The sequence below is a fragment of the Anolis carolinensis genome, chromosome 4 (genome assembly GCF_035594765.1).
Source record: "Anolis carolinensis isolate JA03-04 chromosome 4, rAnoCar3.1.pri, whole genome shotgun sequence".
NCBI classification, from domain to species: domain Eukaryota; kingdom Metazoa; phylum Chordata; class Lepidosauria; order Squamata; family Dactyloidae; genus Anolis; species Anolis carolinensis.
Genome location: NC_085844.1, coordinates 210,533,859 through 210,548,235, shown reverse-complemented (window position 1 = coordinate 210,548,235; position 14,377 = coordinate 210,533,859). Strand labels below are relative to the sequence as shown.

Below are 14,377 nucleotides of genomic sequence, written 5' to 3'. Positions count from 1 at the left end.
TCAACATTTTTAATTATGCATTTTGGCATTAAAGTGCCCTATTTAATGGTGTTTAGTTAGTAGTGATAAATATCTTATTCTGTCTGGTTTTAGATAGCATTTGATGTAGCTTTTGTGATGTTACTAAAGCTGCTTTGTTTTCTACCACTGAAATCACAATCCTTTGCAAGTCTAGTGAGGACCATTTTTGAAATGCCTTAATATTTGTTATCCTTAATTATTGGCTTTAACTGCTTTTAGCTACCCTGGGTAGTATGTAAGCACCAGAAGGATAAAATAAAATTCATATTTAAAGTGCATTGGATAAATGATATTTGAATCAAGGAATTGCTAGTTCACAAAATAGTTCCCAGAAATAAACTGTTCTTTGGAAAATGAATATATTTTAAAGATATCTGACTTCTTAATCACTTTAATTTTATTACATACAATCAGTAATAAAAATATCCCTGTATCACCCAGCTTTTGGGCTAGTGATCAGAGGTATGTAAAGGCTGTGAGCTGCAGTGTTCAATAGAACTAAATTAGAATTGGTCTCATTTAAGTATGCCTAAGTAGTTTTTCTTCACCTTATTTTCCTTTTGCCTGAAAAAAAAAACATTTTGCATGTGAGTATCAAGACTAAATCTGGAAAGAGAAAATGGTATTGCTTTAAAATCCTCCCAAATGTAAAGAATGGGTTTGATGTCGTAGAAGAAGTGCTTTGACCCATATGAGATAGCAAATCAATACCAGGCTTTTTGAGTTGTTTGTTGGAAGTCCTGAATTGCAATTACAAAAAAAGTTGAGTATACAAGGCATTTCAGAATTGAGAGAACTCATTCTACTCTGAAAGCTTGTCACTGGAGAAAGGAATTGCTACAACCAGTATGTTTGTAATTGAAGAATGTAAAGGACACGATTTTCATTTTTCCCTAAATGGTTCATTGCACATGAAAAAAAGATGAAAAAGATGATATTTCAATAAAAATGACACTGTGTTGCATCCCTTGTCTTAAAGAGATTATCAAGTCTGACTGTCTCTGTTAATTAGAAGTATGAGACACCATGCAGTGCAATGAAAAGGGGGCACAGAGGCACTTGGAAATTGGTATTATTTATTTTAGATAAATTTACATTCCTCAGCCCTACTAGGGGCAATGCTATCACCTGCACAGGGGTTTAAGAGTGTCCTTACATAAACTCAGGAACTTGGGATTCATTTTCCTCTGAAAGGCATGCAACCCAACCATGTGGCTTTAATTACTGATTGCACTACTCAAGTTTTAATATGTATTTTTTTAGTCTTTTATGTTTCATATTATGAGCTATGATTAAGCAGTGAAACCACCTTCTGAGGAGAAGTAAAGAATGAGTGGAGTAAGAGCTCAGAAGGGAAAACAGAACATTGCAGCCTAGAAGGAAAATACATTCCAGCTAGACACAGAAAGAATTATGAGCTGTTAATCCAGCACATTTTTTGCTCTGTTGTTTCATTTTAAGACTCATATTTGTGCAAGAATTAACAGTTTATTAGCATTCATATTATATAATCTGAATTGCAAAAAGCCAACTGTGCATCAGCTTGAATACATATGCAGATGTCTAAGCATATATTGCTATGATTTTTCAGTTAGAAGTAAAAGACCATCTATCAAAATGGTAATAACCTTTTAATGGTTTAATATTTTCAAGAGCTGCAAAAGTGTACCCTTGCACACACACACACCTCAGAAATAAGACATGTTAGTTCACAGACAATGTTTTCTGCCTCAGCCTTAATGATGCATGTTTCCCCCCTCTATCGCTGTCAAGGGCCTGTCTACATAGACCGGGGGGGGGGGGGGGAACTCACCTCTTAGCTGTTTTATCCTGTCATGTGACATATGTGACAGTGTTTCTTTTAGACTTTAATGCAATGTACCTATGTTTTAATGGTTTTAATCATATTTATATATTTATTGTTTTATAGTTTAATTGTGTTATATATTGCTTCTCTTATGTGTAATGTGGCATTGAATAATTACAAAACTGGAAGCCGTGCTGAGTCCCCTTCAGGGTGAGGTAGAGTGGAGTAGAAATATAGCAAATAAATAAATAAATACCTAACCAGTTCTTGCTCCACAGTTTCCAGGAAAATTCAATCTATTGCTTCCTTTTGACTCAGACTCACTGTTTACACTGTCTTACCACTGAAGGGATCAATCAGGCTACCTCTTTTTCATTGATCTCATGGCTTGATGCCATGTTCCAATGTCAAAGCAACTGATTTACCTAGTGAGGCTTTGCAGATAAGGTATTTAATTTTAAATTTTACAATCCCAGACTTTATATTTCCTAATTGGAAGATACTGCATACTGGGGATTGTACTGGATGGTCCTTATGGTCTCTTCCAAATCTATGATTCTCTGGCAAACCCATAACTGAGTCAGTGTTTTTCATTTTGGCACCTGTATATTAGGAATTAAAGGAGATGCAATTTTTTTAATATATAGCATTCTTCTGATGTTTCAAGTTTCTCCTTTTCTCATACACTTGGCAACTTTGCAAAGAAGAATAACAGACCTAAGGGGAAAGAAAAGATGTGTTCTCACTCCTACTTGCATTCCCCACTTCTGCATCCTTACATTTGAAGTATTGCTTTCCTTTTTTGATAAAATCGTTGAAACTCTCCTCTCAGTTTCTCTGCCTGGAAATAAGATAGAAAATTCAAATTAAAGGTGTGTACACTCCTCTAATAGGAATTATAATTTCCACAATATCAGAAGGCTTTCCTGGCTTGTCAGAATAGAGATCAAGAAAGAGAAGTATGTGATTAGGCCGTAATTCTTAGGAACCAATTACAATCTTGTATCTGTTTACTACATCTCCATTAAGGTGGTGCAAGTAGCAAGAGAACAAATATTTCAACACAGTTGGACTGGATTTTTTCGCACCTGAATTCTACAGAACTGTAATGGTTCAAGGATGTAAATCTTTGTCAAGAACGTTTAAGCTGTTTTTCTTCCCCTAAGTGGATGACATAACTCTAGGTTTTGACTATAAGTGAAACAAGAGAATCACTGCAGGGTGCAGGGGACGAGGCTGCCATTTCCACTGGGAATTGTCTGAATTCGTGTTCCTTTGAGTCTTAAATATCTAAATTGCATGGGGTTAGTGGTGAGGGAAAGAGTGCCTGGTTTGCTTCATTCTATAGGTGTGGGAAAAAAAGAAATCTGCTCTTAATCTCAAGGATTCTCTTACTCAAATAAACCAAGTCTCTTGAGGCAAATGAGTTCTATGGAGCTCTTGTTAACCCTAAAGCCAATTCCCCTGGGTGGAGAGTTGTCCTTTGTTCATGATGTCATGGTCAAATGGAACCAGAAATGCGAAACACTAGAAGATTGTGAGCCCCTTTTTTTGCTGTTTTGAAATGTAATTATATGTGTATCAAGGAAATTTAGAATAGCAGCTTTTCTCTCCCCCTACTTTGACCTTTGCTACAGAGTTAATGAAAGGTTAGGTGGATTCATTTTAAATACGAGCTTCAAAATACCCCTTGATAGCCTAGGCTTTATTAAAGCCAATCATTTTCTCGGATACCAACAACTATACTATACTATTCATCTAAAACATTTGTGTGCTGCCTCTTTAGGGCAAGGGGCAACTTTTGCCACATAAACCATATAAACTAGTTCCAGCTACAAAAAAAGTGCAGGCTTTATAAAAAAAAACTAACCAATATCAATAGAAACTGTAGTCTCTGAAAATACCACACTCTGTAACAGCAGCACAACAAAACCAAAGTACTGATTTAAAAGCAACAGGACATTTTAATAAGGCAGCATTGTGCCCCCCTTGCAAAACTGGAACAGCAGTAGAGCTTCCATGCTCTCTTTACGGGTTCTTTCATGACTTTGGAGCAATTGTGGTAAAGGCCCCAGTTATTGATACCAGTTATCCTTGCCACCTATAGTTCCACATAAAATTCAGCATTCTTCCTGCAGAGGTTATTGTGTCGTGATAAAAGTTGGTCACTTAACAACTATCAAAATTGCATAGATTAAATTATTTAAAAACAACACTGGGATTCCAAAAACCACAAAGAATGTACCTTGGATGCTTGCACTCCTCCTGTTGAACTGAACTTGGCAATGTGAACAACCAAGGGAGTGGTTAGTAATCAAATTAAAAACAAATTACCACTGGAGATGACAGCTGTATATAAGGACTGACAGTGCAAGCGGGCTGAGGAAATTTGGCTGACTGAAGGTGTGTGGTATCCAGACTTTGTTCCTTCCAAAATAGGTGTGGCTCTGGCTGGCAGACTGGGGCCCAGGAATTTTAGTTTTGACAAGGCTCCCATTGGTTTCCATGTGTTGAAAATTAGACCAATCCTAAACTTGGTCTAACTTTGTGCCCCACCTCCAATGTTTATTGTACCTTCCAACTTTAAACATGCCACTTTTCAGGATTCAGATTTCATGTGTACCCATCTAAAGTTGTGAGACTAAGTTACATACACAATAAAGTCTAATCCATCCCATCAGCCAACATTTCAAATCTTGTTGGCTGTTAGTTCCTGCCACTTCAAGGACTCTCACTTGGATCGCAAACTCATCTTCCAGAGAGTCAGGAGGCATACTTACTGAACGTAGGATATTTTTAATTGTTTCTTGTTACTTTCTGGTATTGCTTTTGCTTTCTAACCCAGATTGTCACAATGCAGTCTAGAAATATTATTATTATTAACAACAAAAACAATAATTCTATATAAATATCATATTATAAAGAGAGGATTGTGCAACCTTTTCCAGACCTGAAGATAGCAGCTAATTTTGGGGAGGAGCATAGATCACATATAAAAGTAGAAACACATGTGCAAAACACAGCTAAGATGTAAAGAGTACTTTGGAATTACTGTGGGAAAAGGTGGCTAAAGTCATCTCTTCATTCCCACTCCACTTTGGCATCCTCAGTCAACACTACCACTTTGATATTTCCAGCAATGCTTTCTCCTTCCAGATGGACTTCTCAGTGATCTTGACTGGAATCACTTATTCTATGATGTAGAAGCACAGGCTACAATTGTTGATGATGGGGGAAGCATGCCATCACACAACAGGTCTGCCATCTTTTCTTTGCTTTCAGATGTCCCCACTGTGTTTGTTTATGTACTCTCAGATTATGTTTTGGAAAGCCTTTCGGTTCCTTAGCAGCATATTAGGAGGTGTCTTGGCTAGACAGTATTAATAACAATGAACAAAGTAATCTGGTTAATTGTTTGCTGCTTATGTTCTTCCATTGCAATCAGTGTATCCAGGTGAAAGAGTGCTCTAGACAACACTCCTTTGAGAATTGAGGCTCGTCAGTTAATTGTCCTTTGAAACAAGTTTCTAAGTAAGTGGAGAAATCAGTAGAGATTTAAACTCGTTTTAATGTGATTGCTGTGTGCTTTCAATTAATATATCATGGAAAGATTTCTTCCGAAGAGCTTTGGTTTTGCCTTCCCCTCAAGGTGAGAGAATAGGGCTTGCCCAAGTCACCCAGTGCATTTCCAGGTTAAGCAGGGATTTGAATTCTGGTCTTCCGGTGTCATAGTTGGCACATAAACCACTGCTCCTTGCTGGCTCTATGGCAGCAAAGGAAAAGCAAAAGAATTCAATAGACTAGGCATAACTGTTAACTACTTGGATTTATCTTGGGGAACACATAGGTTGACATAATGTCCTATGAAGTGCTGAATAGCATTTTATAAAAAATCAATTGTGTTTTTATTTTTATTTTAGTGTTTATCAAAGTAGAGTTCCTCCTCTCCCCAATTTGGGAATATTTGTCAGGTGTCCTCTAATGTATGGCAAAGGTATTTGACAAGACAGATAATATAGTTACTTGTCATTAAATGAAATGGTTTTCAACTAGCTCAGAGTTCAAGGGAGAAAATAATTTACATCTAGATTGACAGCTTCTAAAGAAAGTTTTCATTTCAGCGCATGATTTAATCCTTAAAAATTGGACCAACAATGGAAACACTGGCAGATGCTGTTTTTAGCATTGTTTGTTTGAAACTTCTCATCGTTTGCTTCATTTACTGGATTTAGTCTTGACGATGGATCTGGAAAATATATAGAAAATGAAGATTGAAAATACTGCTGAAATTGAATCTTTTTTTCTTGTGGTTAAAACAAGTCACCAAATGAAATAGAGGCTGTGTTTTCTTAGGGTGGCAGTGCTTGGAAATGCTGTTGAATTGTTTTTGGCTCAAGCCAGTAGCAGTAGCTCTGTAATTAACCTTGCTTTAAGTGGTGGACTTTATGGCAAAAGTGCTGTTATTTTAATAAAGGAGTCGTCCAAAGAATGTAATGTTTTACATCATGTGGCATAAGACTTTTGTGTTTTGTGGTAAAAGAAGACCACTTTAATGTTGACATGTATATGGAATAAAAATGCTATTATCCTGAAATACTTGCACTAACTAAATTCCAGAGCATATTCTTATTATAGTGAGATTGAACTTGCTGTCCTCTCAAAATTACTTGTGATTCTTAATTATAAGATTAGAATGTGGACTGGAGGAGAGTTAGTGAAACAACTAGGACTGTTGGAGGATGTCCCAATAGTTCCAGCTGAGTAGCCAAGTACCGTTCTTTTGGTTTGTGTCACACCCCAGCACTGGTTCACCTTGCTACACACACACACTCCACCACAGCAGGCTTGAGTTTTTCAGTTTATTGATAAAGAATAACAAAACCCAATAAAAAGCAGTAAAGAAAGCAATAATCCAATTGAGAGTGCAATCCATCAAGCACAGTTCAGAGTGTTCGTAGATAAAAGTACTGAGACCCAAAAATAACAAGGCAATCCCGAAGAAACAAGTAAACATGAGCTTCAAAGGTATAATCAAAACACATGAGATGATGCATGAACCGAAACTAAGCAAGAGTTGAATCTTCAACAGCGATGTTGCTCTGACTGAAATCTTTCCAAATTACATCTCCTTTAAAACCTCCTTGCAACCTAAAAACACGTTTCTCTGAGCTCTAACCCCCCCCCCCCCACACACACACACACACACACACACATTCCTCCAATTCTCACAGAGCATCTGGGGCCCCGATCTCAATTTCAACCTGGAATCTCTGTCTAACACAAATTCATCCCCTCATTCCCATCTGGACTTTGTTGACAATTCTCAGACTCCTGTGAAAAGTTATCCTTATCACAAACTTCGGCAGCATCTCTGCTAAACTCAGAGCTATCCACATTCCCCTGTTTTGTCTGTTTTTCTAAGCTATCAACACTTTCAGAATCCACCTGCATTTCAGAAACGTCAACATTCCCAGGGACAAACTGCTGTTCCACAAATCCCCCTTCATCATCAGACTGAATCACAACAGTTTGCTATGAGGTTTTTGGGCTATATGGCCATGTTCTTTCACTGAAGAGATTACATTTACCCTATATACTCATGTATAAGTCTAGAAATTGTAGTTAAAAATCAACTAAAAATGTGGTCAACATTTCCATGGGTCACAAATATGCTAATGTATATACCAAATTAAAACAACAAACAAAATAAGTAGCCTATACTTTCTGAATCTTCAGCTTGCACATAAGGTTGCAGGAAATAATTTAATTAGAACTCTGAAACATTCAGGAAGCTATGTTACAGTGGAAATCTATGAATTACCACCCATGCTCAACCTATGAGTTTGTATACAAATTGATATATTTATTAAAATGTTACAACACAGTGATAAGCCTGAAGTTGCTTCAGGCTAAAAAAAAAATCAAATTTGATGAAGTTCCAAAGCTTTGAAACCCGTGTTTGCTCAGAGAACTGTAATTCATAAGACAATATTGTATGTCAAATCAACAGATCAGTATTTATATGGAGTCTTTTAAGACCTCATTACATTAAGGCCCCTAATGAGGGGGACAAAGGGGGACAGTGGTGGCAGCATGGCGAATCCATGGGGCAGCAGAGGAAGCCATCGTCCCGCTCCCGACATTGTCCACATTGCCGCTTTCCCCATCACACAGGGGAAAGCATCTTCACACAACTTCCCGCCACATGCTGGCCCCGTTGTAGGCCATGAGAATATGAGTAGCCCCCCATGTTCTCAGGGCACCGTCCTAGGATGCTTCCAGGACAGAGCCCTGCTGGAAGTAGCCCTGCATCACATGAAGGTCTCCAGCAGACTCGATCCTAGTCCCGTCCTGGAAGTGTCCTTGGACAGAGCCAGAAGTCCATGTGATGAGATTGTAAATGATGTAGGCTTAAAAAATCAATTTGACGCTATTGTTCTTTTTATCAACTGTTTTGTTAGTGTAGGGCACATGACATTTCACAACTGAACAGTTTGTAATTTCACCAGCATGGAAAATGGACATTTTGGTTATGTTAAAGCATAGTTTAGAGTAACTGCAGGCACAGTTTTGCTCCTGTGCTACATGTGTCCTCAAGCTCTTTTTTGTGTTTAATGCCTCAGATGTTCCCCATAGTTACCTTTTTTAAACAAAAACGGACTTTGTGGTTTCCTACTGAAATTTGGCACCAAAGTTCCAAATGTTTAATTATCAATGCCAAAAGGACGTATATGGGCCCACTTTAAAAATAGAAAGGTTATTTGAAAAGAAACTGGAACAGTTATTGAAATAGATACTTTTCTTTGCACAACACCATAAGGGCAAATAATTTCAGTCTGTTCACACACCGTGGTTGACCTAACGTAGTACCATGTCACTTCAATTCCATGTTTTAATGTGATAAAAATCTTGATGGTGGAACAGCTTCCTGGTCAGCTACCTATTGGAAGAAGCAGCCAACACACTGCTAAATGTAGTTTCCAAAGTACATAATATACCAGTACACGAGAATGTATAAATAGATCTCTGTGGATGATCTAAAAAATAAAAACTGGAAAGATTTTTTGTAAAATTGATGGCTTTCTTCTGCATCAACCAATGTTTTGTTTTTTTGTTTTATTTTTTGCCACCTGGACTTGGTTGGGTTGGTTTTATTTGACTTGGCCTGGTTTGATTGTAGCATGGTCTTAGTTCATCATACTGAAAAATAGTCTCAACAACCCACGGTGAAGTAGCTGTTGGCTGTTTTCTGTAGGAAGAGCAAAATAAGCTACTATTAAAAATTAACTCTCAGCAATGTGCTTTTGAATTCCCTGCTGTGCAATTGACTCCTCTGGTTAAATAAATATCGTGATAGGTCTGTAATTAGTTGCTTTCTTTTCCCTATACCTAATTATTTCTGCTTCTTATTTTGGATATCATATGTGAACCCATCCTTATTAAGAAGTTGACTGTTGCATTCTATAGACGTAAGATTGTTGGAAGTGACTCATTTTATATTGTCGACTACTGGCAGGGTTTGACAGTATTAATTGCCTTCTTCAATTAAGCTAGACTTTGGCATGCAGGATGAACCCAAGGCTTCCTTACAATTCTGCAACTACTGAAGAAAGAAGTAAAATCCTTCCCCATCCTCCAAGTTCAATAAAATGATAGGATTTCCTTTGGCATTTTGCTAGCTGAGAACAAGACTTTGCACTGGATAAGCTTTCAAAGTATAAAGCATAAGCAATCCAATTGTGAGCATAATTACTTAGAAATAGCTTCCAAATTCTTCAGTGGAACTTACAAATAAACATAGGTACAACTGTTGTGCAATTTTCAGCCCCTTGAAAATTTCTAGAAATTCCACTCATTCTGCTTGCTCTTTCTTTCTTTTATTTCATGTTAGAAATCTACAGAGCTAAAAGTGCCACTATTAATTTGAAGAAATTGCTTATTTTTTTCAGTCATAACATTTCGGGGAAAGGAAACAGACCCTAGTATAACAGTTCCAGAAGTCTGGAGAGTTCGTTATTATAGCTTTTGTTCCTGCTATGTCCGTTTTTGCTTAATTGCTGCAAACATCTTCTGTGTAGTAAAGTAGTAAATATTTTATAGCATAAGTTGAGTTCTGCCCTTTACTTGTTAATATGTTAAAATACTGTTCATTGTTCCATTTTCACAGTTACTTCTATAAGACTGATATGGATGCATTATGGGAAATTTACATTTACCATTGCTTAACTATTCTAGTTGGGAGTACAATAGGGTCATTAAATTAAGGCCGGCACTGTACAAGTCATTCAATGATTTTTAATCATTTGCTCAATTGCAAAATAATTAAAAATTGTGATAAAGTGGATTGCTAGTCTGGTTCAGTAAACTGATGTATGTGCCCTTGAATGATAGAAAAGATCTCATGGTTCTAGTTATCCCTTTTAGCAGCATGTAAAGGTTTCAATGTTACTACATCTGATCATAGTTCTCCTTATTTGGGAGGAAGAGAAAAAAAGAGAAATGCAGCAGAAAGGATTTTGGTTGTAGAAACCTTGAATCCTGGCAACAGAATGAAGATTTCCCAGAAATGAGGAGGGAGGGGCATAACCTATTATTCTGTTACAGACAACAAGATATCTTAAAACAGCTTTGATCACTGTGTTGTTCATAGTGAGACAATGTGGTAATTGTTGTTACAATGAAGGCTGATCCAGTTGCCATTCCCATCTGTCAAACCATATTTTCCCCATAGAGCAGTGACATTTTAAGTGCTGAATGTGTTGTGAAAATCCATCTTGAATAAACTTGCAAGAATATATGCTTCTGGAAAGACTGGAAGCCACAAACCCCCTTTTTAATCAAACATCTTAATAAAAACACCATTTTAAAAAAGTATATATGCTTCTTCTATATGGCTTCCTTTGGCACTGTCATTTCTTGAACAGATATTTATGTAAAGCATGCTCTGTGATCCAACAAAATGATCAATTTTTCATTGTAAATGAAGAGACCAGTGGCTGTGCCACTGGTGTTAATTGATTTTTCAGTTTAGTTATAAATCCCTTTTTTACACATCCTAAAACATCAGCGTATAGGTTGAGTCTCCTTTATCCAAAATGCTGAGACCAATGGATTTCCACAACTCAGTGATCCATGTTAAAACAATTTTTCCATGGACTTCTGCATCAAAGCCCATAGGATACAAAAGACAGTGATCCCGGTAAAAACCATTTCTTTCCATGGGATCATATAGTTCTGCACCAAAACCCATAGGATACAAGAGACTGCTGATGGTTGGGCAATGAAACAAGACAGGAATCTTTTGATGGTTCGCATCACACCTGTTTTTAAGTTGTAAACATAGGAGTAAAGTATGATTAGAGGTAGGAGCTCTGAATACGATAGCTGGCCCATGTTCAGAGTTTCCTCCTTTCAGGACATTTCTGCCTCTTTTCAACCCTGGAATATGTGATGAGCTCCATGATTCTCCATGCTAGAAAAGACTCTGAAGTGTCATACCAGGAGGAAATTTCTCAATGTGATGAGGTCGATTGCTGAACTTCCCTCTTTTCAGGACATTTCTGCCTCTTTTCAACCACGGAGAGCTATGCATGACAGCCAGAAATAGCTTAACTAATGTGATAAGCTCAGTGCCTCTCCATGCTTCAAAAGAGGCTAAAGTGTCCTACGACTGGGAAATTTCTCAGTGTGATAAGGTGGTTCGTGACCACATAAAATGAACATAAGGAGAATTTGAAGGGTGTTTTGGAGTAGAATTATTTTTCTTCACTACATTTGGTTTTGAAGAAAGTAACTAATACTTTTGATATTTCCCACAGTTTAGGACATATTGTATGAACAATTCACACATGCCTTTTGTGCAAAAAATAATTACGGTAGTTGACACCCCATTTGTTACTCATAACTTTTGAAATTCACTTTTATAAGCATTAAACTGTGTAAATTGTGTCTACAAAAATTACAAACTGTGAAGATTCCTGTCAGTTCAAGAGTCTCCTCATCAGGCTTTCCTGACATTTGAGAAACAAACTTTCAACTATTTATGAACATTTTTCATCATTTTTCATTCTTATTGGGGAGGCCTTACACTTGAGGCTGGGAAATTCAAACCCGTTGGTGCAACTTAAAGGTTTGAACCATTCCTCTGTGAGAGAATGAGGGTATTTATTCCCTCAGCATAGCAAAAATAGTAACAAGAAGAAAAAAAATTCTCCTTACAAATGGTATAATGTCTACAAGATTAAATGCAATGAAGCAACTTGATGTTGATGTGATTAGGCAGACTTGCTTTTTGTTGTGTTACATCTCCTGTTTTAGCCTATTGCCACTTTTCTGGTAAATGCAGCAGTTCTGCTTTTAATGATGTGTCACGTCAGGAACATTGCTTTATTTCTTTACTATGCCAGCTTTGTATTGGCTTCCTTTTCTTTCTTTGAAGATGCTTATAAAGAGTCGGAGTTGCTGAAGTCTTTCAGAAGTTATTTTCAATCTAAATGCCTAGACTAGAGTTACAATAGTGGCAACTGGTTACTTCCAGATTGATTGAGTGGTGAGTCCTATGAAGATTTTAGTCTAAGCTTTAAAGTAGCCAAACAAGGCACTCAACCCAATTCCCCTAAAAAAAAAAAACCAAAAAAAAAAAAAAACCACCACCACATTGACATGAAATCCATTAGACTCTACTGAGGACCAGTCCTTATTCTGCTTTTTGGCCAAATTTGTGAATTATAAATGTCTAGAAAAGAGAAAATACATGATGTATTTTTTTTTCTTTTTGCACTTCTTCTTCTGATAGAGATTCTGATGTAACCCACAGAGATTTTTGTCATGATCTTACTTCAACTTTAATAACCCCAAGCAACTGCTTCATAGAAGTCATATTCTAATAAAAATAAATACCACAGGAATTAACAATAACCCAGCTATTATTTCCTGATATTCCTACTTTATCAAGCACGCTACAGGCTTTTGGATATGGCTTCCTGCAAGGAGTGGGGTGGGGACTGAAGGAAAGCAACATCTGGCATCCACATGGCAGGATCTCATAAAAACCATGACATACCTTAGTAATACATTTTCACTGGCTTTGCTGTATCAGCATATATGCACTAGATTCAGAGTGGATCCATTTGAATGCTATCTTTACTCACAATATTGTTCTTGGTCTCTTCTCTTTCAGGTGCATAGCGTAATGTCCATGCTGTGCTACACTCTGATTATAGCATTTCTGATTGGCATATGGGCAGCACCAAAATCTGAAGATAATGCGCCTTTGGGATCTCCTGCAACAGCTGACATTTCTGGAAGCAGTCGGACTAAAACACGCCATATTATGAAACCAACCCGGCACAGAGACCAGAACCAACCTGTTGTTAGGAAAGCAGAGGACAGGGAAACAGGACAAGCATCAAATAATGTATTTGTGGATCCAAAGCTTTTTCAGAAAAGGCGGTTCCAGTCACCTCGGGTTTTGTTCAGCACTCAGCCACCGCCTTTGTCAAGGGATGGTCAGAGTGTGGAATTCCTAGACAGCACAGACTCCCTCAACAGGAATATCCGAACCAAGCGGGCAACTCATCCTGTACATAACCGGGGAGAATATTCTGTATGTGACAGTGTCAGTGTGTGGGTTGCCAATAAAACCACAGCAACAGACATCAAAGGTAAAGAGGTGACTGTGATGGTGGATGTCAACCTCAATAACAATGCTTACAAGCAGTACTTCTTTGAGACCAAATGCAGAGACCCTAAGCCAGTGTCCAGTGGGTGCAGAGGTATTGATGCCAGGCACTGGAATTCCTACTGCACCACAACACATACCTTTGTCAAGGCATTGACCAAGGATGGCAACCAGGCTGCCTGGCGCTTCATTCGGATTGACACTGCCTGTGTATGTGTAATCAGTAGGAAAAGTGAAAACCTCTGAGATTGGCCAAGCCCGCCCTTCCCCCTTTGCCACTTCCACCCGGCCCCCTACCTCAGTCTGTAAATTATTTTAAGTTATGTGGACTCTATGCTATATTTATAGTTTATATAGTAAGGAAATATTTATTAAACTCTTTAAAACTGCCTGTGTGTTGAATACTTTAATGAGATCTGTCTCCTTTCAGCAAAAGATTGCCTCAATTTTGCTTCCTGGAAATATTAACATGATTATCATACCAGTGATTTTGAAAATGAATACTTGTCAGTTTTCAATGCCATCCTCATCCTGTTTATACATCAAACATATCCATTGCTTGTAACCAATGCTCTGTTGTTACAAAGCAGACGAAAAACATGTCACCATATTGTTCTATTAGTAAAATTCTGGACAGAAATTGAAAAATGCTCCTTCTCAGGCTTTCTGGGAAGGGGGCAGTAATGACTTTTTTCTCAAAGTTCCAGGGATTGGCATTAATTTGTGCCATAAAATATAATGATAGCCAACAGCCCAGTGGCCTGCACCAGTCCAGGGACCACTACTTTAAATAATGCTGCTTTAACACATTTATTTTCTGGCTCAGAAGCTTACTGCTCTTCACATAAGCTGAAATTAAAGTGAGATAT

General features: G+C 37.6%; 1 protein-coding gene across 2 annotated transcripts in view; it reads left to right on the top strand.

The window, feature by feature from the left end:
* ngf (nerve growth factor) overlaps nt 1-13,897 on the top strand; it is a 71,926-nt gene extending 58,029 nt beyond the window's left edge. The window contains exons 2-3 of one of the 2 annotated variants that reach the window (XM_008109869.3): nt 4,985-5,084; nt 13,008-13,897. In XM_008109869.3, coding sequence (XP_008108076.1) covers nt 13,020-13,754 — 735 coding nt within the window. In that variant the 5' untranslated portion in view covers nt 4,985-5,084; nt 13,008-13,019 and the 3' untranslated portion in view covers nt 13,755-13,897. The remainder of the gene's footprint in view (nt 1-4,984; nt 5,085-13,007) is intronic. The other variant, XM_003220508.4, reaches the window with a different exon arrangement.
* Nucleotides 13,898-14,377: the final 480 nt, after the last annotated feature.